This window comes from Hakea prostrata, chromosome 3 (genome assembly GCF_041222555.1).
Source record: "Hakea prostrata isolate BN-2017 chromosome 3, UWA_Hpros_2, whole genome shotgun sequence".
Taxonomy (NCBI): Eukaryota; Viridiplantae; Streptophyta; class Magnoliopsida; order Proteales; family Proteaceae; genus Hakea; species Hakea prostrata.
Genome location: NC_142602.1, coordinates 24,666,309 through 24,693,527, shown reverse-complemented (window position 1 = coordinate 24,693,527; position 27,219 = coordinate 24,666,309). Strand labels below are relative to the sequence as shown.

The 27,219-nt window shown below is 35.1% G+C and overlaps 3 protein-coding genes across 3 annotated transcripts; all 3 read left to right on the top strand.

Moving 5' to 3' along the window:
- Positions 1 to 5,648: 5,648 nt before the first annotated feature.
- Positions 5,649 to 6,809, top strand: LOC149021828 (VQ motif-containing protein 31-like; the record flags this gene model as incomplete). Its single annotated transcript, XM_089147196.1, is given in 1 exon segment — positions 5,649 to 6,809. A coding segment is annotated over 1 exon segment (588 nt). The 3' UTR covers positions 6,308 to 6,809.
- A 3,210-nt stretch (positions 6,810 to 10,019) lies between these two features.
- Positions 10,020 to 14,397, top strand: LOC149021827 (putative vacuolar membrane protein YML018C). Its single transcript, XM_089147194.1, has 8 exons — positions 10,020 to 10,401; positions 11,197 to 11,592; positions 11,716 to 11,930; positions 12,787 to 12,857; positions 12,969 to 13,070; positions 13,522 to 13,639; positions 13,728 to 13,863; positions 13,965 to 14,397. The coding sequence occupies exons 1-8, from the start codon at positions 10,318 to 10,320 to the stop codon at positions 14,034 to 14,036; spliced, it is 1,194 nt and encodes a 397-aa protein (XP_089003320.1). The 5' UTR covers positions 10,020 to 10,317; the 3' UTR covers positions 14,037 to 14,397.
- Positions 14,398 to 16,240: 1,843 nt separating this feature from the next.
- PRPL35 (Ribosomal protein L35) lies at positions 16,241 to 20,729 on the top strand. The gene is made up of 3 exons (XM_089150006.1): positions 16,241 to 16,575; positions 16,702 to 16,818; positions 20,350 to 20,729. The coding sequence occupies exons 1-3, from the start codon at positions 16,327 to 16,329 to the stop codon at positions 20,425 to 20,427; spliced, it is 444 nt and encodes a 147-aa protein (XP_089006132.1). The 5' UTR covers positions 16,241 to 16,326; the 3' UTR covers positions 20,428 to 20,729.
- Positions 20,730 to 27,219: the final 6,490 nt, after the last annotated feature.

Here is a 27,219-nt window from a genome sequence, read left to right as displayed (position 1 = left end):
GGATGAAAATACATCGTAAACAGGGCAGTGAGATATATGGTAGAACGATGTTTTCTTGAGGTACATACCTTCTTCAACAACTCATTCCTGTGCTATGATTTTCTCTAGCTCTCTTGTTCTAACTGATAATCCCAAAAGCTAAGCCGAACTAGCATATCAGAGAAACCTGCTGTCACAGATATGAACAAATTTTACAGAGAGAAAGTTTCAAGTGTTTCTTTGGGGCGCAAAAGGTAAACCCGAGAAACCGGATTTAATTTTAGAGAAATGTGTCGCCGACGATTTCAACGGTAGGATAAATATTTTACACGTGGCATCTTGAGAAACTGCGCCGTTGTACATTGCAGAAGATTTACACTGCAGACGATTTTTTTCTTGCATTAATTGTATAGCATTGAAGTTGAGCCCTTGGGAGTATTCACCTCACAAAACCCTTATTTGGTGCATGATCTCATGGATTGGATTAAAAAAAGTTGGAAGAGGCTTTTGCTTAGAACTATTTTCACTCTAGTTTTAGGAAAAAGCAATCCAAACCCTCTCATCCTCTCTTTGGACACGAAAGACTTCTGGGTGTGGAGGGAAACAAGGCATGGGATCTTTAATGTTAAAACTGCATATCATCACCTAGCTTTACCCTCAAATGAGAGTGTCCATCATCTTCCTCGGGCCAACTGGAATGGGAAAAGATCAACCTTACCAAAGGTCAAGCACTTCTTAGTGGAGAATTACCTATAGATGGTAACCCAACACAAAAGGCCTTCTTGAATATAAATGTTTGCTATGTTTGTCACAAGTTGAATCCTCTACTCACCTCATATATACTTCATTGTCCACAGGTTCAAAGTTGCTGGAGAGCAACCATTCTTAGAATTGATACAAACAACTCCCATGCTAACTCATTAGCAGATTGGGTGGAATTTATTGACTACAAATTTAGAAGCTTTAATCAAATGTAGCTTTTTTTTACAAATGAGCTTTATTAAGCCAGGAGATGGGATATTAATATGCCTTAGCAAGAGTCGAACCCATGGCCTCTTCACTAAAAGGTGTTGGTTTCAACCACTAGAACAGCTCTACGTTGACCATATTTAGCTTTTTTATTACTCCACTTAGAGTTCTCTTTGTTGGAATTTTTAGAATGTTTGAAATTCGTGCTTATTTTCAGGTTCTGTACCCTCTCTATCTCAAACTATGCTTTATTTGTTTCAGCTTCTAGATACAGGTCTAGTCTTCTATACAGCAAAGCCCTCATTCAAGTCCTGAGCCATATTTCATAATTTTCTTTTAATTTAGTTTGTGCTTGTAGACTTTCTCAGGCAGACTACTTTGCAAAGGGCGCAAAAAAATTAGTTTATCTAGAGTGTGGTGGCAGTTTTCATGCACCTCCTTTCGTTGTACTTTTAGAATATTTGTAGGATTAAATGATTTTGATGAGTGTTAAAACATTTATATAGGGCTGTTTGGTTACATGAATCTAGAGATTTCAAATACCTGTATTCATGAATGCGAGATTTATACCCATTTGGTTGTGAAGAACTCTGAATTCATGAAATCTAATATCTTTTTACACTAAAAACGTGAATCTGTAGATTTATGAATCTGCCCCTATTATAAAAGCACTAAATATCTAAGCATTCACATAAATCACAGATGAATTCACGGATTCAAGTTAACCAAATAGTTAATTTTATGAATTATGACTCCATAGATATAAAATCTCTAGATATTTGAAATCTCCAAACTCATGTAACCAAACAGGCCCTTAGTGAATATCCTAGAGATTATATTTAGGGCTTGTTCACTAATTATTTTCAAAATCATATTTAAGACAACATAGTTGAGCTATTGATGGAATTTCAATAATTTTGGATCAAAGTGAAACATATGATTATGAATTCGAAGGAAAGCAAACCTAGCACTAAAACATTTGTGGGAAAGGTAAATTTGAGATGTGTAACAATTAAATCACCTAATCATCAGCTAATAATTCTTTTTTTCTTCTAATAGAACAATTAGTTCAATACAACTATATAAATATACAATGTTAGAAAAGAATAACTAATTCAATTAGTTAAATAATTAAATTTAAAAACTTTTAATTAGTTTGTTTTTTCTAAAATGAATAACAGGAAAGAGAGAGATAAATATAAATTATGAAAGAAATACAGAATAACTATTACTTAAATAATTAGATAACAGAAAGAAAAAAATTTGGTTTAGTAATTAAATTGAAAAAATAAAAAATATTCAATTAGTTCATGCCTTTGTGGTTTTCTAAGATTTTCTAAATAGAATACCAGAAAATTTGAGATAGAAAAAAAAAATGAGAAAGTGAGAGTGAACAAGATTTAGGAAAACTTCAACTGTGTGCTGTATTTTCCCAAATTTCCCAAACCACCTACACTGTTTGTGAGAGGTGTGAGGAATGAAAAGAAGGAAAATAAGGAATAAAAGAGAAGACTTTAGAGAATAAATATGAATGGAAATATGAGAAAGTAACTAGGGATAAATTTATGTGAAAAGAAATGAGGATCTATTGGATGTCTTTCTCGTTCACTTCACGGAAAACTCTTCGGAATCTGGCCACTTCTAAATGAAAATTTTGCTCATGGTAAGTAGCCTTACCCATTCCTGTACTCGGTTTCAAATCTTAATAATCTAGCCCTTCTTAAATAATTGAACTCGCCAAACGCTAATCCACGCCTAGAGTATATGAATTCTTTATTCTTGAAGTTAATCCTTTAATGGAAGAAAACACATTGGATTTTGAAGAAGAAGCAAATGGGTTCTTGTTCTTCCTTGGGTAGAAAATCGTTGATTCTTAGTCAGATACATTTAGGGACTTGTATTTTGTAAATTTATAAAATAATTAATATATTTTTGTAAATGATAAACCTTTTAAATGTAAAAAAAATTATTCTATCCAAGCATTTTTTTTTTTAATTACAAAAAAATTGTTTAAAGAACATCAAGCAATATTAGCACATTTGAATATTGTAGGTTTTTAAATATTAATACTAAAAGTAACCTCTCAAGATATATTAACAAACATAAGATGGAGTAAATGAAATGAGGAAGGAAAATTGAAAAAGGGTAGAGTGTTCTTGAGTCTTTTGACACCAGTGGAAATGTTCCTCCCAACATAAAGCTTTTTGTTCTGTATTATATGCATTTCCCTTTTCTTCTAGGTAACTATCTTCCAAACTCATTCTTAATTTGAGTTTCATAAGAAAACCTTATAAGGAATTTAACTAATTTATGTTAATACCTAATTTGCTTTGATTTCAGTTCTAAAGACGAATTAGTGTATCCATCACTTTCATCATGGGAGGGAAGTGGTTTGGATTGGTTTGGTTTGGTTTATACTGTTCGGTTCAATTAGTTTTCCAATCCTACCGAACCAAATTCCAGACCGGGTCACAATCAGGAATCTGACTAGATTTGGTCTGGCCCAACCGGGGAAGAATAAGTATATATACTGTTTGTTAGTTATACACCTTTATTTGGTTGGTATCCAAGTGGACAAATTGAATCCAAGTTACAAAAAGGAAGAATGAAACGGTCATCACTCTCAGCTAATGCTGGATTGGATTCTCCACAAGGATCAAAGCAAGCTACACTAGAAAAGGAAATCTTTCCAGAGAGAAGAAGAGATGAGATTGGATAATGGTGGAAAGGGGAGAAGGGGTTGGGAATGGTTCTAAATTTCTAATGGAAAATGATCGCTTACAAGACCTTCTTATAAGCATTTTTAAAGTAAGGATTCTCTGCTATCATATCTAATAATAAGAACAACTTGGAAATGAAATTTAGGGTTTTCACTTTTAAGGGGGACCAGAGTGTACTCATGGTTCCAAACTCGGATCTGACACTCTGTTTGGTGCTTGTTTAACTAACTACTTAGTAGGTAACCAATTAAAATCTATGAATGGTTAATCGATTTAATTAAATGGAATGAGTGATTAACTATTAAATAATGGAGATTATATTTGTCAATGAACAGTAAATTAAATATAATAATGAGTTGTCTGATTTGTACTGTTGACAATCCATAAAGTGATTCATGTCTTTTTGTTTCTTGCTTAACTATTACTTAATCAATGGAATAATGAATGAGTGATTAATTAACAATCATTATTTTCACCTAAAAAATTACCACTTGTGTCTCACAATGAAGCCTTGAGAGTTGAGGTGAAACTCAACCATCACAAGAACCCTTATATGCTACAACCACTGTGTGTGTACAGGACATTGGGGGGGGGGGGGGGGGGTAAAGCAAGAGATCAATCTATAAAGGAGGAACCAAGGTGCGACATTCCGATGAGATTTGCCGATTCGTTTTTTGGCGAAACCTGAAGAACCAACAAGTTTCACTGATTGTTTGCTAACATTTTCAGAGATGCATACACATTTTCAGGTGAAGTTCGACATTTTTAGAAGTGTAGTCCAGGGTACAATTGCCAGGTTTGGGGAGAAGTTTGGAAGAACTCGAGTGCGAAGAAGAGGATGAGGCAGCAACGACCATGGATTTTGCCGAAGATTTTAGCAATTTTTCGTGAAGTATCAGCGATTTTCGCATATATTTCGTCAATTCGCCAGAAAACCGACAATATATAACATAAATTGATTTCACCCCATTTTCGTTTTGCTCATTGAATCGGACAAATTTTGGCAAATTTTGCTGATATTTTTACTTTGGGAGGAACTCAGTATCAAAAGTTTCCCCATAAACAAAATCTAGAGGGACAGTTTTCTTAGACAATTTTGACCATATACCAAAACACAACCCTAATCTCATACAAATATTGAACAACTATATTAAAACTAAAATAATATAAACATGAGAGACTACTTCACATTTCACTAAGACCACATCAACAAATAATCCACACCCACACAATCTTACTAGCATTTTCTAACTTGTAAAAGCTTCACAAGTCTCATCAACCCAAGTGTACCAGTGTCTCAGGTGGTCAACATCCGATTCGATACGGTTAGATCTGTAAATGGATTGGATTCAATTCAGATACACCAGTATCCGAATCCGAATCCAATTAGCACAATCGATATCCGAATCCGTTAGAAATTTAGAGAAGGCATCCGAATTCGAATCCAGAACTTTATCGGATATCCGATCCGATAAACTATCCGAATTATTGATTGGTGATTGTCAGTTTTTTTTCTTTTTCAATTTACGATTTATGGTTACCTATTATCGATATCCGAATCTGATTATCAATCATTTTTTGTGAAAAATGTTTAATACTTTACTCTAACAAGATAATATTTTATTTTCGATTATCTGATTATTGGTATCCGAATCCGATTATCATCCATTTTAAGAGGAAAATATGTTTAATACTTTACTCTATTTGGATAATTTTTTATCCAGATGTAATCCAATCCAATAAGCAATGAAGAATGATATTTTTCGGTAAGAAAATTTTCGAATACAGACATCCTTAAACGAATACGAATGCAAATTTAGAGGCGGATTTTGGCTATCCAGGCCTAGATACGGTGCATTGACCCTCCCACTTTCTCTCACGTTAGTCTTGCTGGTCTTCTTGCTCCCTCTTGTCCAAGTTCATTATAGCTCCCCTCTATATAAACGGCAGGGCTCGCCTGTTACCTATGTTCCTCATCTCTCTCTCTCTCTCTCTCTTTCTCTCTGGGTGAAGTGAAGTGTAAAAAACCCTAGAATCTTGAAGTACAGAGAATGGAAAAGAACACAAGTGGTACAGGACCTCCATCACCAATTGCAACAACAGCGTCGACATCAACGACTTTCGTTCAAGCAGACACTCACACCTTCAGAGAGCTCGTGCAGAAACTCACAGGTGCTGGCGACGATTTGCAAGAAAAACTTCCGATAACACTTCCAGCGAGGTTCTCTCCAAGATCATCACTTCCAGGAGAAGCTGTGGCTCCTCGAAGATCAACTTTCAAGCTTCAAGAGAGAAGACAGAACATGAGGAAGCTCGAAATCAAACTCGGCCTCACTTCTCTTCGAAGCCCACCTTACTCACCTCGACAAATCCAAATCCAAACCCAAACTCATTCAGTCGTTTCTCCGGTTCCGGGTCCGGTGACTCCAATTGGTTCCGACACTTTATCCTCTCTTCAGTGCTCGAGTAGTAGTGAATCTCCATCTTCACCTGCAGTTTGGGAAGAAGAGAAGGCGATTGCAGAGAAAGGATTTTATTTGCATCCATCACCTTTGAGCACTCCGAGGGGTTCAGACCCACCTGAGCTTCTACCTCTGTTTCCTTTGAGTTCTCCAAAACAACAATCTGGGGATCGGTGAATCACTTAGACCAAAAAGGGTATGTATGTTCTGGGATTACATAAAGCTCTAATATTTTTCGCCATTTTTGTTGGGTCCAAATATCTTCTTTTCTGGGTTTAATGAGAGACTCCAAAAACCAACAAAATTTCCCTCTTCTGATTTCTTCATTGCTGGACCTCTTATTCTATCATCATCAGTCTTTCATAATTTTTGTTCATCATCAATCGAGTAGAGTTTTGTTGTGCCAATTACAAAGTTTCTCCAACTTGCGCTTCAAATTCAATCTGAATTTCTGAAATATATTATCCCAACCAACAAAATTATAGCGTTTAATGGTCATAAGATTCCAACCATCTCCCTGTAATTTGTTCACAGAGTTATTTCTTCTTATTTTTAAACCTAAACTCAACTATCAATCTCTGAAATTTCTCCCAATACTTTTAAAGCAGTATTCAAATGAAACAAATCCCAAAGAAGCTGTTTTCATTGTTCTTTATTTGGAAATTTAAAGAAGAAGAAAAAAAAATATGAAATTTTCGGATTGAGGTTGACATGTTCATAAATTGTTAAAGGGGATTTGGTAATTGCGTAAATTCATAAACCCCAATAGACTAGGTCAATAAATTTTCTCAACGTCATTGTCGTGTTCTAACTTTAAGTCATGTGAGAACAGTTCGGCTATGCCCCATTTTAAAAGACTATGCCCCATTTTGAAATTTTATTTAGCCGTTAGCCTTTGCAGAAGCGTAGACGCAGCCATTACTATTTCTAAAGAGAACTGGGCCCCTTATTTGGGCCCACTCAAGGATGTATTTGATTCTTTTTTTAACTGGGCCCACTAGGTTGAGTTCTTCACGGGTTCGCGGGTCTTTCTTTGCAACTTCGTAGTTTACGATAAAGAAGTAGCTGTCACCATACGGCTGGCTTTTAACGTGTTCTGAACCGTTGGATGTTGGATGTATAAAATGGAGATTGAAACCCATGTGGTTTATTTGTCGAGATTTGGCCGCTATAGTACTGGGTTCTATAATAATATGTCATCACATGGGGGTTTTTAAGTTGAATGTGGTCCCTTCAAGAAGTTGTTGCCATGTGGCATGTCGTTTTGGTTATTTTTGTTGTAGGGTGAAGAGGGTAATCAATCATCTGATGATCAAGTGGTTAATGATCACCTTTACTGTTCCTCTGATCGCGATTGTTGGAAAAAATTTGGGATTTTTTCTGATTTTTGGGTGAATGATCCAATGTGATATATAGTGGCATCGAAAATATTGTGATGTGGACCCCATAACATTTGATTGACGTAATAGCAATCAATAAATTGTTGGTGATTTTATAAGGTGGTTGATGTCTTTTTGTTACATTGACGACTTTTTATATAGAGACTGTAAAACTAAAGAGATTTTATATTCGAATCTGTTGGTAATACTTTATATAATTTTCAATTCCATATTTGATAGGAAAAATATCCTTACATGGATTCTTAAATTGTGGAGTATCTGCAGCGGCTTCTTTTCTGAAAAACTCACACACAAATGAGTCACCTACTATCTTGTACTCTCAAATGATGCGGTAGTTATAAATATATAACATATATTTTGTAACTGCCTAAAAGTGTTTTTCTAGTTTTACCCTTGGACATTTAATTTATTAATATAATTAATAAATCCCAACAGAATCTTTGTTCTTTTACACATTTACTTATTCCTTTCTCAGATATTTCTGAACTTAATGAGAAACCTAAGTTTGGATTGATGGCCTCATGTAGGGTTGTTTTGAAGGAATCAAAACTCTAAGAAATAGTGTATAGAAGCAATATGATAATGCTGCATTTCTAACTCAATTGACTTTTGTAAATAATCACATTTTTAAATAACTTTCAAAATATTAGCTTAACACATGAGGTTTCTTTATGGAGAGAAACTTAACCCAGCTACCCAAGATAACATTAACAACATGTCACTTGGAAAATAATTGTGGTTGTTGGAATCCCATCAACAGTGATTCTAGTGATATAAGTATTTTTTTGGGAGAGTCTAATTATATGAATTTAAAGCTTCTACTCATTTCCAAACTGAGAGTAAAGTTGGTGCGCATCTCTATGCCCAAATACAGGTGATAAATAGCCACGTCATTTTTTGTGATAGATGTCTAAGTGCACTTTTTCATTGGTCTCTATGGTAATGTAGGGACTACGCTATCAATATATGTTTTTGCATTGAATAGAAAAGCCACGAATGAGTCATATGCTTAATAGGCAAATGTTGTAATGTATTTAATGGAGAGCAATCTAGTATGAGATAGATTAAAAAAATTTGACTAAACCTGTTTTAGTAGCTTTGAAGATTTAATGCATTGGTCAAGTGCACTGGCAATCATGATGCCCTACTTCATCTCATGAGCAATTTCTCAAGCGTGTGTTTAGCATTCATCTTCCTCACAACTAACTCTTCCATTTTCTCAATATCCTAAGACCGAGCGAGTGAGTTTTATAGAAACCCTGGGTAAAATAGCTAGTTGATTATTTGTAGTGGAAGCAAGTGTCTTGGGTTCAAAGTCCAGATATCAGCTAACCTCAAGGGGAGCATTTTTTATTTCCTACTTGTTTTTTTTGGCTGGGAGATCCATCGTATTCAAGTCATTACTCATACAACATGTAGTAGGAGACATAATAGCGAATAGGTAGGTATGAATCAATTACTTTTGCCCTACATAAATTCAATGTTTATGTAGTCTAACCTGAGTGTATGGTAGTTGTTGGATACGATTGGCTGGCTTTATCGTCAATCATCTAATTTGAACTAGGCAAGTAGACCCCTTATTGGCTACGGAGTTTAAACCGTTGCCGCACATAGATACTTGCCTTAGTGAGTCATAGATTCTCCCTTTATGAGGACTCTCACCCACACCATTCATCATGTTTGGACATGGCACTTTTTTGGCATCCTGATGGGTGCTGGGCCATTGTGGCCAAACCAGTTTGAACCCAGTCGGTTCTCTCCGGTTGATCTAGGTCGGACAACCCGTACCTAACAGTATCATCTATATATATGCGTGTGTGTGTGTTTGTGTGTATTAATTTTAAAGTAACTCCTCTATTGCAACTTGCATGATACGTGCGTTGATTTTACCAAAAAAGACATGTGAAATGATCAAATCAACCAAACGCCCCCTAGAAGTCCAAGTGACGGGTCAAAGCCCATTAAATGCCCTATCTCTTGATCTTGGACTCTCTTCAGTCTTCTCTAAAATATATTTTTATCTTGGTAGAAGAGAGAAGGGTTGTTAAGCTTCAGAATCATTGACTTTGACAGTCCGATTTGAGAAAAACCCAAATCTCAAGGAGGGGCAACCACCCTCTCCCTGAACAGGTTTCATGCTTGAACTAATGTAAAAGATCACAATACACGCCTTCTGATGTCGTGGGGATGAGCCACTAAAGAGTTCGACTTCAGTGCCACGAATGACTGAAGTCAAGATTCACACTTTTAAGAAACGGACGATCGAGATCAAAATCTCGGGATCGGACACGTGCACCCAAGCAATTTCCGCCGCTGAATCACCCGGTGGCACTGATTTCCATAAGGACACTGATTTAAATTGTTAAAGTTATGAGCGGCAACTACTCATTCGAAGGGTAATTTTGTAATTTCGGAATACGTCAGTGAGCCGTGTCAAGAAAGTTGGCGAAGAGGACTTGTTATGAAGGTTGAGGTTGAGTTCTTTCATGTACACTTGTACACTTCCACAGATATCAAACCCTGCTTTTGCTGTCAATGCGCACCAATTTCTTGCTTTTTCCTAAAACGTCTCCCAAATTTCGTGCTTGAGTGGAAAATTTATTCATTTGGACTTCTCATCTCTTCCTTTCATTTTTGCTTTTGCTTTTCTTCATCTTCTTTTTGTTTCTAATAAGAAGCGGGGTTTGGCATTCCTTCATTTTAGTATAAGGAAGGATGGAAGGCTTCTAGCATTCATCATCTTAACAGGATTTCAGAACCATTTCTGGGTTTCTAGTGTTGAGTTCGATGATGGGTTGGAGATACAGGACTGGGTTATTCTTCATTGGTGGTCTTGTGTTCATCTGGGTTGCATCCGCAGAGGTTACGCAGGTAATGGAGCTCATATTTTTCATCTACTTGTCCAACGTTACTATCATTTTTCTTCTTCTTGTGACCTTGGCTATGCAAAATCAGTTCTTTTCCCTTTTTAGCTTGGCTGCCCAGGTTATTGAATAAATATATTGTAGGTTTTTGAATTGGTTGGTGTTTAAGAATTTAATAAAGAAGCCCCAGTTTGGAGTAACAATGAAACTTAATTTCTTAAATATCTTGTTTCTCTGTGATGACATCCTGATCTTCTCAGATACTGGGTATCTATCCTTTTGTATGATAAACAGGATTTATTTGGGGTTTGTAGTTTTATTACACTACTCTTTGATGGATTTTGTTTGTATGCTCTATGCAAAATCAAACCTAATTCTATTATGGAGACAATCTCTCTCTTTTTCTCACATTGACATGGTGGAAATTTTAAATTTAGAGAAGCGCTCTTGCAATAAATTGTCTAACCTTGGACTTCAAATATGTTGCCCTTTATTTGTTTGGAAGTAGAAAAGATACTTAACACATGGAGACTTAACACTTACTAGACTCTGATGTATATATGAGCTATATCCTGAGGAGGTATGCAAAATTGAGATGTTTAATACAGAAGATCATGTACACTTTTTTGGTTCCTCTGTTTTTGTTTCTAGTTTCATCTAATTCAATTAAGGTTGAACTCTTCCTACAAAAAATAATGTATCTTTTAATATGTGACAAGAAAATTTTGTTTGTAGGGAAAATTTTCTTTGGGTATTCCATATGTGCAAGTTTAGGGGTTTTAACTTGTGGTCATTCATGCAGAGAATCTTTTCAAAGTACAGACAACCATTTGCGATCTCTTACTTAGGGGCTTCTCTTATGGTGATCTATCTACCCATCTCTGTTCTTAGGGATTGGACACGCAACTTCCTACGTGTGAATTCATTCAAGAAGCTACTACAAGCAAATGTTATAATGAGCTCATCAATTGGACTTGATACTCCCCTTAGAATTAATGGAATGCATCGTAGTCTAGAAAAAGAGGTGAGAGGCTGCTTGACAAGTGATGTATACCTTTTTGAAGAGGAAGCAGGTAGGCATCTGCTTATTAGGAGCACCGAAGATGAATCTAGCTCATTAAACGACAATTGTGAGCTTAGCTCATGGGAGATTGCAAAGTGTAGTTTCTATCTGGCTCCATTATGGTTTATTTCCGAGGTGAGGAGTGTGTATGTATTTTTTCTGCAATCTTGCTGCTTCCTGTTTTCTGTTGTGCAACCTCTGATTGGCTTCAGTTTATGCTTCAAGGTTACTGAATTTTCCCACTTTGCTTTGATGCAGTACTTATCCAATAGTGCATTAGCAAACACAAGTGTTGCAAGTACCACAGTCTTAACTTCCACAGCAGGACTCTTCACCCTTATCTTTGGAGCATATTTTGGCCAGGACTCCATAAATATTGCAAAAGTTGTTGCTGTCTTTGTTACCATTGCTGGTGTTGCCATGACAACAGTTGGGAAAACTTGGGCACCTAATGAGAAACAGAGCATATCCATGTAAGATTATTCAGATTTTGAGATCTTTCATTGAATGTTTAGGTCTTTCCTTACCTAATTATTCTCATGTTATTGATGATTGCTTACTCCATCAAATCCAAATCAGTAGTTCTTAAATGAATCTTCCATTCATTAGTGGACTCTACATCTTGTAGTATTATCAAATATCAACAGATAATTACTTCATTGTTCACGAACTGTATTTTCTCCTTTCTTCCTAGAGAAGGCAATACATTTGTCCATTCTGTAGCCTGGAGGGCCTTGTCTATCACAAGCAGGACATGTTAGCCACATTTCACACCTTGGATTCTTGAGTTATGTTTGACAAATCCACTGTTTTCGCCTTGCTCTTCTGAATGAAGTTAGTTTTACTTTTTTTCCTTTCACGAATAATGGTACCAAAACAGCCTCTCAGCAAGAATTGTTGGGGTAAGGCTACATAGGAAAATTGCCCCCTTAGGGTCTGCTTGTGTGGAAGCCTTTGGCACCAGTTTGGCCCTTCAATGGTCTAACAAATCGATAGTCTTCATTTTTTCTTCTTCTGGTTCTTCCTTTACAGTATGAGCAATAGGAAGAAACCCTCTTTATCTTACGACTCTTATTACAGGAATGCTTACAAGCCAAAGCTACATAGAGGCAATAGCCCATGGGGAGACTATCTGTAATGCTACAAAGTTCTTAGAAATTACTTTCTAAAACTTATATAACATGTTCTTCTTTTTCATTTATTATGTGTCACAATAATTTGTTACCATGGCTACTCCTAGTTTTGCATTAGAGATTTAATTCTGGAAAAATATTGGGGATTTCACTGTTCCTGTTAAATTGACATTCTTTTCCATTACGTATTTCCCAGGAGAACAATTCAGTCAATGATGGGTGACATATTTGGTCTTCTTTCTGCAGTAGCATCTGGTCTACTCAGTGGTGGAGCATTTTATCTTATAAACTGTGACATTAACTGTTTTAATCAATTTTAATAACAGGTCTTTGCTTTGAATTGCTATGTGACATATGGATTACTGCCTAATTTTGCAGTGCTACTTAAGAGAGCTTCTGGTTCAGAAGGAGAAAAGATTGATATGCAAAAGTTATTTGGATATATTGGACTATTTGTTCTTCTTGGCCTTTGGTGGCTCGGTAAGAGGCAATATTTGTTACCTAATTAACATTCCACCTGATGATAATTGTCTTTTCACTGGCAAAAATTGTGAAGATAGTATCACATGGTTTTTTGATGATATCAAACCAACCTAAGTGCATTCATTAATTCTCTGGATATTCAAATCTCAGTTCTTTGTGTTTGATATATGGACCATACCAGTCTATGATTCTTTTGAACCGCAGTGCTGCAATATTTCCTGTTTGTTTATCAGAGCAATAGCTCAGGTCTTTAATTCTTAGAGATAATTTCCAAACTAGGAACCACTGAAGATTGTTCCCAGTCAGGGTACATGGCAATAATGTTTTTCGCAGAACTGCTCATTTTCCCCCTACACCTAAGACAAACTGAAAGACTAACAGTTTTTTCTTTCATCCTTCCATTTACATTAAAGTATCTCCCAAACATATTGTATGCTTTGCTATGCAGTATGGCCGTTGACTGCTCTGGGGATTGAACCAGCTTTTAGAATGCCACGATCGGTGTCTATTGAAGAAGCAGTGCTGCTAAATAGCTTGCTGGGAAATGTTCTTCCAGATTACTTGTGGTATATAAAGCCATCTCCTTATACATTCATTGTCAGTATGCTTTTTCTTCTCTTCAGGTATGTTACTTTGAAATTCAAATTGAACCAGGGCTCTTTCTGTGGTTTGGACAACCCCATTAATTGCAACCCTGGGCGTATCACTCACAATACCTCTGGCGATGGTAGCAGACATCGTAATTTATAGTCGCCGGTACTCTGCTCTCTATATACTTGGATCCATCCAGGTACTTTTCTGTTCATAATCAGTCATATACATGTGTTCAACGTTTTGATGAAATCTATTTGCATGAATAGAACTTATTTAACATGCCTATCTGTTGATCAGGTTTTTGCAGGTTTTGTTATAGCTAACCTCTCAGACAAGTTCTCATACCAAATAAACCTGCAGCTTGCCTGATACCAAAAAAAAAAATGATCTGGGCAGTTCTTGCAAGTCAAGGAAGAAAGAAATTACATGTTTAGTCTCGCTGGATATTGTGCAAATCAGAACAGCTATGATTGAAAATCTCCTTTTTGTACAGTATATTGTATAGATATCATAACAAACATATATACGTTACTAAAGAAAAAGACCAATCCTTTGTGGAAGTGAATACCACAGGTTACATGTTCGCCATATTGTACTTCTGTTGGTTGAGAACTGAAAGAACATGTAAGAAGCTATTACTCATCAACCAAATCATGAAGTTAGTCTTACTGATGGAACCAATGCACCATGTAATACTTCACAAATCCAGGAAGTGTATATGTAATTTGCTGAAAAGATGAAAATTATTTTTTAAGGGATACTTATTATTGTTATTTCTACTCTAATTTAATTATTATCTTATCCCTTGTATTTTTTGAAATTCTTAATTTAATCTTTAACTCTTCGTTAATTAGCTGATGACAACATCTTTATATTTTTTAGAACTTCTAAAATAACCTTGAAATTTTTTTTTTTTTTTTTTTTTTTTTTTTTTTTTTTTTTAATTACCCCAAAAAATTATGTTTTTTTTTTTTTTTTAAATAATTTTTTCTTTTTTTTTTTTTTTTTTTTTTTTTCTTTTTTTTTTTTTTTTTTTTTTTCTATTAATTTATGTGTAGCCTGTGTAATACCCTTAAATTGCTTTTCCTTCCTAAATCAGATATGTTGGAATACCCTTAAATAACTTTTCTTTCACAATGACCATTGCTTATTATCTTCAAACTCATCTGCTGATAAGCCTGTGGCATGCACCTTTTTGTGTCTGCCAGACTGCAACCCTTGGATTTTTCAAAGTTATATGGAGGAGACGCCTACGAGAATCACCAAACAGAATTAGTAGCAATCCCAGCTCTTTACATGCCAGTGATTCCTAATCAGGCTCTTTGACAAAAGCAAATGAAGGAGGTAATCTTATTTGAAAACCCAAAAAGAAGGAATTGAAGGAATTCAATTTTATTATTTTTTTTTTGGGGGGGGGGGGGGGGGGGGGCCAGAAGGGTTTACAAGCATGGGTGATGAACCCAAAGAAAAGAAAAACTAGCTAAGCTCATTGCCAAGAACTGGTTCAATATCCACTTTTAGGAAAGAACATCGAATTACTCATTCGACGGAAGTTGTGGACATCTAGTCAGTGGTCTCATTATTTTCACCACCAACATGCATAGACTGAGTGCGTCTTCCTATGCCAGCAAGACTCCTGATCTTGTCCACGACAAGTCTAAAACATCCGGCATCAAGACACAATATTGGTCTGGCAACTTTATGGCCTTGAGAGAATCTAATTCCATCTGCACAAGCAACAAGTTCATTATGATTTTTAAAATAAAATAATATTGTTTTTGACTTTTTAATTTTAGATATTATATATCCAATCTTAGCAGATTTTTTTTTTTTTTTGGTAGAATCTTAAAAGACACTTAACACTTATAAATGAGCAGGCGACAGATTTCATAGAAAACCGAATTTGATTAGTTTTTGAAGCTACAGGACAGAGAGTAATAATAATTATCTTTTTTTTCAAATGCCTCATTTGGAGTCGGTTCTGAATATTGACTCTCGAGTATCTGTTTCTCTCAATCGAACCATCAAAATAATGGACTTCAGGGTTTTTATCACCTCACTGAGTTTAGCCAACGGAACAATTTCATGAGATCGAAAAAATTGACTCAAAACATTTGCAAAATTTGTTTGTAAAGACACATGAAAATGTGGGTTTCATTTGTCTTGAACGAGTTTCATCAATACAATTCGTGACTAGGTTTTTAGAATTTTTAAGGCCGTGCCTTTTGCTCTGCCCTTGGGATGAAGATCTCCATATTTTTGGGCCGCGGGGGTGATAAGATCTCCATTGGCAGAGAAATCTTGGGTTCGCCGCACCCCCCGGGCCCTAATAGATTCTATCAATTCAATCACTCTGGAGTGAATGAGAAAAATACATGATTCGATAAAATACATGAATATTTTTTCCCTGAAAATAAAGTGAAAAATTACAAGCAGTGGAGCTCTATGGCCATTCAATGGGGATCTTCTCTGTATGAGGCATAAAAAACATAGAGCCATTGAAAGGGTACCTGTGGCGTCTACAGCGGAGATCAACCATACGATAATTATTTATAATCGACGGTCCTCTCCGTTCTTTCTATCCTCTCATCCATACACATTTCTCTTCTGCTCCAAAGACTAGCAGGAGAGCAGGGAAGAATTGATACTCTCTTGGAAAATGGCGTCTGCAACGCTGATGCCATTCTGTTTGAAGCTCCCATCCTCCATCTCTTCGTTACGGAGTTGCCATACCGTTCGTCATGCTCCATCTAACAAGACAACTTCATTGAGTCTTAGTTCGTCGCAAAATATTTCTGGGTTTCGCTCCGTTCTCCCAAAAAAGCTACCTACAATCACTTGTACCCCTCAAAGCCCTACATCTCCCACCATTGTTGCTGCAAAGGGTTACAAAATGAAAACCCACAAGGTATATGTTGTTTATCTCTAAGCATTTTACAGATTTCACCCAAAAGTTGCCTCACAGAAGACTCTTTTTGTTAGACAAGATTCGTTTCTTTGGGATTTCCTTTTTGGTAAAGATTTTGATTTCTAGGCTTCGGCAAAGAGATTTCGGGTGACGGGTACTGGGAAGATATTCCGGAGAAGAGCTGGAAAGCAGCACTTGCTACAGAAGAAGAATAGGAATAGAAAGAAACGACTTTCGAAAATGGTGGGCTGTTCTGAATTTATGTTTGAATTAATATAATTAGACTTTCATATGTGTATGTGCGTAGATTTTGCTTCTTGGCTGGAATTGCAATCTGAAGTTTTCATCATTGTATATGAGTTTTGTCCTCATTTTTATGTTTTCTATGCTCTTTTATGCTTACTTTGATTGCAACAATGCTCATAGTTTGTCCAAATCGCGATTATGCTCACAGATTCAACAGATGAATTGGAGTTCCCTTCATTCTTCTGAATCGGTTAATTTCATTTGTTAGCTATCCACAGTGTGGATATTACATAGTCGCAACTTCAAATGACTGTATGCCATCACCTGATTGAACTTAGGGTTGTTTATGAATATGCATTTAGAATGATCTCACTAATCGTACCATATCTGTGATATGACAAGGTATAAATTAAGTCAGTATTGAAGAAGGCTAGAAGAAGTCCTTGTTCATTAGATGTGTTACATATAACAAAGTCAGCAAATGTCTTGAGTGTCTTGGGAACTAAAGTGGTCATTTTCTGCAACACGTGAATTAGCTTTTCACTTGGGGAAAAAAATGGACTGGGGAAACTAGTGTTTCTCTTGTTGAAATATCTTTTATCTGGAGGTTCGGTTAAGGTTGGGTAATAAAGGCTAAGAATGTCTAAATGGAGAAGCATTCCTGAAGGTCGTAACTCTGTTTATGGCATTCAGAAGCTTCAAATGCATGCTTTTCTGTGAGATCATTTGAGCAACTGATATGTCTTGGAAATATCATAATCATAGTCAAGTTTCCTTTCTAGGTCTTCCTTCAAAGGTTCATGTTGAGTTGTTGACGACTGTCAGGGTTTATCTGCAAGTACATGTGCCCTTCTAAAATATTTTAGATTATTTTTCTGAAAAGTGAGAAATTTCTTGAGGATGAAATCAGAGCTTGCAGTTAATATTTGGAAGACCAAAAAAAACAAAAAACTGGAACATATACAATAACTGATTAATTTAGCTTGTTAGGAGATGAGTGTAAGTATGATAATGTAATAGGTCTATATATGTTAGAGTGTTTCATATCAAGGGAATCTATTGATGGATTTTTATCAAGTCCATTTCTAGCAAAGAAATGGACCATCCATTTCCCCTTGGATGAAGGACACATGTCCATTAGTTACATCTAAAGGTTGAAGTAAGATTTAGAAGATAGAATTTTTTTTTATTTTAATTTAATCTGAACCTTTAGATGTGATTGATGGACATGTGTCCTTCATTGACAAGAAAATGGATGGTCCATATCTTTTTTAGAAATGGAACCGATAAAATTCCATCTATTTATTGCATATGGAAGGTTATGCTTGAAGCTTCATAGCAGTAGAGGATTTTCAATTGTCTTCGGTAAGGTATTTCCTTTGTGTTAACTCATGACAGAAGAAAACAAGAAAGTATACAAAGGATGAGCAATACATACAGCATTCTCTGTTGTTGGGTCCACAAAATGTGAGTTCTGTTAGAAAATCAGAGGAAGTTAGTCATTTTGGTATTTTATAATCCCAAGGCTGGCTAAAACTTTGGCTTCTTTGATCAGTTTCCTACATGTAAAGGTGATGGGAACCTGCTCAAAACTTCCTGAAAAAGAGATACTATCAGGTGGATCCAGGTCACTTGTTATGGTTAAAAAGAGCCATAAAGAACAAGAAGAAAGCAACAGAGATGTTTGTATTGAATATCTCAAGTTTTATATGAGCAAAGAGCTAAAAGGTATGTGGGCATGAACATTTTGCATTTACATACTATGAACAAGCAAAGTGGGAATAAGTAATCGCTGACTGATCTGAACAGCTGTAATAAAGACAAAATGACAGGACTGAATTACTTTTCTGATAGATGAGTGATCCTCATATGAGATAGTTCAATCAATCCAGAATGTGTGAGTATGCATTAGAACTTAGAAGCATACCGGGAAAAAATTTTGAGTTGAGAAAATGGGAGAAGTCTGGGCACACTGCCCATATACAACAACAACAATGTTACTACAAGCCTTGTCCCAACACACAGTGCCATATACCATGAGCTAATTCCCCATGTCTATCTTGCTTTTCCCCTGTCTGAAATAGCCCTGCCTCTTTTGTGTGATGCCTGATCCTGCTTTCCCAATGGTGCCACCCTCTAGCTTGCCTCAAGCCAGTGTTGTGCCTATTCCTCTCCCTAAAAAAAGTATAAAAAGAGAAAAAGAAATGAGACTTCAATTTGTAACATAGAAGCTTGGTGCAACTTGGTGCAACTATTTTTCTAATGTTCCCTTGGTTCGCTCTCTGATCTTTGTTTGTGATTCTTTTCTAAATGCCCCCTCCCTTTTTTCAGAGTAGTTTGTCAAGAACTTGGTCACTAGGTAGCTGTATTTCTGCTCTATGGCTTACTTTGGTTAACCAAAAGGAAAAAAATTATATCCTGAAATTGCTGTTATATGTTTCTGTTAATAAGCAGTGCATGATCATTTTATCTTGTCTGTTGTTTATGGAAATATTTGAAACCAAGTGCTCATTATATAACAATAATATACCTGTCCATTTTTTTATATTCCATCTGTGCAAAATGTTAATGTTTCTTGACTGCTGTTTGGTTTATTAGCTTGTATTTCTATAGTATCAGTACTATTAATCTGATCTTAGCTAGTTTGAATTCTAACTAATTGATTAGGACCTTGGTGCAACAGTATACCTCAGCTCTTACAAACTGTTGTGGTTTCAAATATTCGAAATCGCCTTTTCTGTGTAGCAGTAGGCTGTATACATTTGTCCCTTGCAGACCCCGCTGTAGTTGGGGCTTCATGCATTGGGACATTCTTTATGCTATTTTTTAGGTCATACTATTTAAATGGATCATTAGACATATCATCTTTATGCCATATTCCTTTTTATCTCATCTTTTTTATGCACCCTGTCAATTCTAACTTATTATTTCCCAGAATTTGCACCAAAACCATCATGGGCCTTACTGTGGGATCTAGAGTGATAATTTTGAATTCCATTTTATTGCTTTCAACTGTTAAAAAAAAAAAGAGTCAAGGAGAAAGACTAGGTGCATATAATTGCTGAAAATATTAACTGTATTAATTTATTCTCCCTGTATGATTGAACACAACATGGATTGCTATGTACAATTTTTTCCTCTTTTGGGTGTTGGGGGATTTCTTTTCATATTTTTTTTTTTTTTTATTTTTTTGAAGGGGGGCGGGTGGTTTGTCTCAATATATTTTTGCACCTTGTGGCTCTGTGCTGTTTTATTGTATCAAGCTAATTATACCTAAGGATACTTCAGTGACATTTATCACCTGAAACTATTACTGGTTCCACATCAATTCTGCAACTTGATTATGTCAATTAGTATCTAGTTGTCCATGTTTGATGTTGTTTACGTATTAGTATCTAGTTGTCCATGTTTGATGTTGTATACGATAATTAGTATCTAGTTGTCCATGTTTGATGTTGTATTTGATACCACCATGGGGCAACTTACTTTGCTAAGTTCTAACATCTCTGTGGTTATCATCATCGACAGCACCCAGTTAACCGGAGTGACTATGACAATGTAATTGGTGCCTTGCCATACCTGAAAGTGAATAGACAAGCAACATAAGATGAGCATCATCTATCAAGCGAAGGATCATTTGTCTTTCAATTGTGTTTCTTATTGCTTTATGTAATTTCATGTAATTAACCTTTCTATTGGGGCCTCTTTTCTTTCTGCAGTAGCAAAAATAGAGATGCTCTTTCTGCTTCAACCATTTTGTCATTTAAGGCTCCTATTTCCCATGTCTGTAACATCTCTTGGAAATTTATGTGCTTGGAGGTTCAGGTGGCATCCTTCTGTTCTAGTCTCCATCTTCAAATCTAGTTGGCTTTATTTGCTTCACAGAAAAGGTTGTTTTGAATCTGTTTTCACTTTTGACATGCCAAATGAAGTTTGGTTAGATGCTGAGACTCTTTGGACCCAAAAGATGGGACCTGAAGCGAAGTAAATGGTAAACACCGAGAAAGGAAATTATTGAAGACAAGTGACAAACCCAGTAGCACTCCTGAATTCTCAATTGTTTGTTTGTGATGAAAATGTGCAGCTCTCTTTTTCGTTTTCATTTTTTTCTTGGATTAAAAAATATAGATAAGATTAAAAACCTTCATGGGGTCATTTACAATCTTCACTCTTCATCCTCGTTTTCTCTAATCTTGCTTGGTTGCTCCTACATTGCTGCTTCATGATAAGATTATTTTGGAAACACACTCAAGTCCCTCAAATTTGGCTTTGGAAGCCTCGGCTGTGGATAAAGCTTTCTCCATCCATGGAGATGGTTTAACCAGTATCCTAGGGGTCACAAACTCTTTGAGGGTTTTTTTTGGGTACACAAACGTGGCCAAATGCCCAAAAGGGCACAATTACTCGGAAGTAGAAATGAGAGGTGTACAGGAAAAAGAAAAAGAAAAGAGGAGAGGTCCCAATTACTATTCTTATTGGGCCGAGACTTGAATGTTGTATAGCACCTGTTGCCAACGGTTGAGATTGAAATTTTGGCGTCTAACGCATAAGCAACACTGAAGTTGAACTGCTCTTATTGAACACCCCCTTTCCATTTTTGGATATCCTATTTTCATGCAATTCACATAGGTCTCCTTTAACATTTGCCATGAAAGGTGTGGTATCTTGTGTAATCGCAATGGTTCTTTATAATATCAACAATCAAACATGACCAACAAAGGGTTGATAGTGACCAACACCTCTTAGTAAAAAGTTCAGGGTTCTACTTCGTTAATGGTATTGTCATTAAAGCTTCTTGAGAGCTTCCATCAATATGCCGTATTTTGATGACCCTTCAATTGTCTGTAAAAATCCTAATGCATATAAAATTATCAGTTCAAATAAGAAAAAAAACAATTTGGTGGAGTGAACACAAAGACCCCCTGGCCAAAATCCTAAATGGGGCTGTTAGGATGGCTGCAAGAAGCCACCCTTAACTCAAGTGATCCCCCTATTAGGGGTATTTTGGGCATTTCACCCTCTCTTCATACTGGAACTAATTTAAGTTTGAATTCATAAATTGAGTTGTTTTTTCGATTGGACTTTGGAGTTTGTTTTGATTAAAAGTTGTTTTGTTGAATTCATGTTATCTTAAATTGGCACATGTACTTAAGAAATTTAATTAAAAGAGAAATTAACATGTGCTTATTAAAGTTTAGAGTCTTTTGAAAGCTATAAATAACTTAGTATTTTATGTAATTTTCAGTTTTGAAGATTAATAAAAGGGATAATCACTGTTGTTCCTTTGTATTTTGATTTTATTACTACTTTATCCCTTGTACTTCTTAAAATTACTATTCCAACCTTTAACTTTGTCAACAATTACTAATGCCCCCTACCGTTAAGCTCCGTCAGTTTACTGATGATGTGGCATCTATATATTTTTTCAAAATCCAAAAAAATAACCCTGCAATAATCTTTTTACTTATTTGCTCTTTTTTCAAGTTATAATACTACCTTTAATAGGAAAAAATTAACTTTAATTTCACTTTTCTTTTTTAAAAAGAAATAAAGAAAAGATATGATTTTTTTGCTCTAAAAATAAATCACCAAATAAAGAAAATATGTAATTAAATAGAAACTAAAATATTAAGAAATATCAAATTTAATTCAAATCTGAAAATTGAAAATCACCTAATATATGCTGACCATTATGTATGTTACCAAATTTTCAATCAATTAGATCTTATATGCTAATTTGTTTGTAAAACTTCCATGATGATTATGAAAAATTTAAGTGGAATGTGAAAGTTTCAACAATCATAAGTATGTTGTCCCACCAAATCCAAAACTAATTCTAAAATATAAGATTTTAAGGATATAATTGACATGCAATATAGTTTCTATAAATGAGCAGGTAATACCATATTTTTTTACTTCTTAATTTTAAGGGCAAAATAGACATGTCATATTTGATGTTAACAGCCACTTAACACCTTTAGAAGTGAGGCGGGCAATAGTAATTTCACAAATAAAGGGGTTTGATTAGTAATAAAACCAAAGTATAAGGGGACAATAGTAATTATCCCTTAATAAAATTGTTGAGCTCGGGATTAGGGTGTCCTAGAGTTTCTTCTCTCCTTAGGATCGCACCTTTTCACATACCCTAACCCTATTCTTTAATTTGCTCTTCCGAAACCATGAATAAGCCTCTGAATTATGATGGATGGTGGTGTTGCGACGGCAGTTTTATCGTCGAAAATAGCAAAATTTTCGGCGATATATCTCGAGAAATTGCCGGTTTGGCGATAAATGGCGAGAAATCGCCGATTTGAGTTTCGATAGCTGTTTCGGTTCGCCAGCCACCAGAAAACACACAATAAAAAAGATAAGGGTATACAATTCCTTTATTTATTTGTCCATCTGTCTACCTATCTCTTATGTTTCATATATGTTTTCTTCTCTAGCAGATGAATTCCAAAGTTTCAAAAGATGATTGAATTCAACATGGATCGTGGGAATTTTAGAAAAGTATAATTGCCCCATTAGTTTCCTTCAATATCTCAATCTTCTAATTTAAAGTTTTATATTCATATCTATCAAATAGAAAGAAAGAAAAAAATGTTGCTCAATTATAAGAAGAAACCAAATAAATAAAGAGTGATAAATGATGGACAGTTACAGACAAATAACACGCTAACAATATTTATGCTTCTATTAGTCATAACAAGTGCATGTTTTATTAACTACTTGATATCATTGGATAGACATGAGGTATTTATGTTTAAATGAGAATGTTGATAATAAATCACTTATGCTCTCTTTGGTAGACTTTAAATCTATGATTACTTTACTTATATACATATATAGATGCATTTGTTATGATTTATAACACATGATTCTTATTAAAATAATTGATTTTGACATAAATTCATAAGTAGATCAAGAGCTATTAATGAATTTTCATTATAAACTGTTAATTTTTGTTTATGCGAATAACATTAATGAATGTGTGTATAAATATTACTTAAGTAGGGTAAAATGGAAAAGTTACAAAAAATTAAACAAACTTTATTTTTCCCTCTCTAACCTCCACATTGCTCCCATTTCTAATTTAACAATATTTTTAAAATATTCAAAACTTCCCAAACCAATGAAAGCAAAACAAAATGAAAACTAAAGTGAATTTATATTTTACAAGGTAAATAGAAAATCAAACTGATGATATATAATATATCATTCAGCTAATAATGCCAAACCTATTTATTGTTATATAATATGTTATGTAAAGTAGTCACCAAAAGAAAAATTATTTATTACAACATATTATTATAATTGCTTATTCATAAATATGTCATAAACATAAACATAAAAAATATTCCAAAAAGACCCTTAGTTATAGTTTAAATTATTACGTACAATGAAGTTGTTGATTACCCCAGGGAAATTTAGACAACTATCAAGGAATCTTCACGATGATCCACTTATTGTTATAAGATGGAGAGTTCTTTTATAGTTGTTTCATAAATTTAAAATAGGGTATCTAAGTTTTCCCAACAGCTGAAGTTTGTGTCACGCCCCATATGTAATTGCAATTATGGTGGTGGGGCAATTTTCGAGCAAAATAATTCCTTTTAGAGGCCTTAGCAAAGGGTGTTCACTGAGCCTTTATATATTTATGTTGTATCATAAAGTTTTCTCAAGGAGGTTGTCATGTACAACTAGGATAACTTGTTTTTTTTTTGCATCAAAGTGGCCTGATTTGCCCCTGAGATAAACCATTTTTTCTTTGTGGATGACTACATGATCTTTGCCCCTGCAAAATCTGAAATGCTTGCAATGTTGTGCAAATTCTTAATTATTATGAGAAAGCTTCGAGTCAATGAATAAATAATTCAAAATCCTACATTCTATTTAGTAAGAAAGTCCCTCCTCATACTAGATTGCACATCATTTAAACCATAAATATAAAAGCAATGTCATCTCATGGGATTTATCTTGGCTTACCATCAACTATCAACAAATCAAAAAACCAGGCATTCTATGCATAGGCTTTAGTCAAAACTAGATGGTTGAAGGTAAAAGCTTCTTTCGCAAGCAGGGAAAGAATTCTTAATAAGCAATGGTTTTGGCTCTCCCCAAGTACATCTCAAATATTCTTCTTCCCAAAGATTTGTGCAACAGGTTAACTCGTCTTTTCAGGAGATTCTAGTGGAAAATTTATAGAAACTCTGGAATTTGCTAGATAAAATGTACAAGTTATGTAACTCTGAAAATCAAGGGGTATATTGGGTTTAGAGATTTTCATTCTTTTAACAAAACCTTATTGGCAAAACAATGATGGAGATTGCTAACCCAACCAAATTCCCTTTGGGCCAGAACCTTCAAAGGCAAATATTATAAGGATGTAAAATTTTTGGATGCCTAGACTTCCGAAAGAGGGTCTTGGGGCTAGAAAATTATTTTAGTTGGGAGAGATGTCCTCAAGAAAGGGTTACTTAAGGGCATAGGTAACGGCTTATCAACTCAAGTTTTTGGGGACCCATGGATCCCTCACCTACCTTCTCTTTTCCCTTGTTTATCTCATGTTTCTATGGGACCCATTTTTGTTGGCGATTTAATTGACTGGAGGGAAAAATGTTAAAAATATTATCTTTAAAATGTGTTTTTCACCCCTAATGAGAAAATTGCTATGTTATCAATTCCGATTTCAAATATGGAAGCTGATGATTTCTAGGTTTGGAAAGATGAAAAAATATGGTAAGTTCAAAGTTAAATTATGCATATTAGTTGATCAGAAATTCAATTGATGGGCTCTCAAATTCCCTTTCTGATTCTACAAACATTAATTGGGGGTTGGATATGGAACATCTATACCTTACCCAAAATAGAAAATTTCCTTTGAAGAGTTGTTCATGAAGGTATTGTAACTCAAAAAGCTTTTGTTTAATAGAAATAGCTTTCAATCTCCTCTTTGTATGCTTTGTTCATCTCAAGGTAAAGTACAGGTTGAATCTATTAACCATGTTTGTTTAATTGTGACTTTGCAAAGCAAATGTGGAGAGCTTCTATGTTGCACCTTAATTCTTGTAAGTTCAACAGCAACTCATTACATGAGGGTTAGACTTCATTGAAGCTAGATTTTCATCATTAAATCAAAAGGATCTTGTTCTTACCTATGCAACATTATTTATTGGGTGGTTTGGATTAATAGAAATAATATTTTGTTCAATGGTAAACCTTTTCTCTTCTTTCCTCTCTAAACTCTTATAATAGATTGCTTTGTGATGTGAAGTTGACCCACGAAGATGATGTTTTGCAGGTTCATTCATCTAATCCTAGTGATGTTCAAGTGGATACTCCGACACCTCGATCCAACTTTAGCATGTTTGTTGATGCTGCTTGGAATCCCTCTTCAAAGCATATTGAGAGAAGTTGCATTTTGTGGAGCCCTATGGGCAAATTTATAATTACAAATATTTTGTTCTATTTTGGGTTTTCAGCTCTCATCATGGAGCTTGAGGCGATTAGAGACGCCATTTTTTGTATCTTGGAACTTAGAATCACCCAATTGGTTATATTTTATGACCATATGCCTGCCGTTAAGGCCTTAAATGGCCAAATGCAATCATTGGATTGGCCTAGTAGTGGCATTATCCTAGATGTGTTAAAGCTTTCAACTATTTTTTACTTTATTAGATTCAACTTTATCAGCAGGTCCCTAAATGCTTAGGTAGATTTTCTTGCTAAGGGCTCCAGGGTCATTTAGCTTAGTAGGTCTTGGTGTTTATCCCCGCCAGCTTGCATTGTAAACCCCTCTTTGCTTGCCTTGGGTCTTCGACTTGAGAGCTTAATATAATTTCAGCTTTGTTAAAAAAAATATTTACCATTGTGGGATTTTTTTATTATTATTTTTTTAATGAAAACGTTAGAAATGCTTTAAGATAATTGATGAAAAGCATAAACACTCTAGAACCATGTTAAATTCACAGCCGCCCCTTTTTTTGCCCGACTTGTTAGTTAACTAGAGGAAATGACAAATTTATCTTTATCCTTAGTTGTATTTTCATGCTTCTCAAGCACTCTTGATCATATTTCCCATCTCTATAGCATTTGGCACTTCAAAGGGAGATCCTAGTGAGTGCCCTAGGAGACTAGGACTCAATTATGTATAATATTCTAATTAATGGGCGCTCATTGGATTTACTCTAGCTTTTGGCTTTGAATATTACATGTTGTTTGAATCGTATAACTCATTCGACATTTATTTGAAAGCTAGCTATAAGGAAATTACCAAACTCGTCAATCAACACCAAGTACTTTATGGATTTTTATTTGTTGCAATGGCCGTAGCCTGCAACCAACAACCAGCCATGGGGATTATGTCACACATACAAGAAATGATCCAGCGGTGTTAAA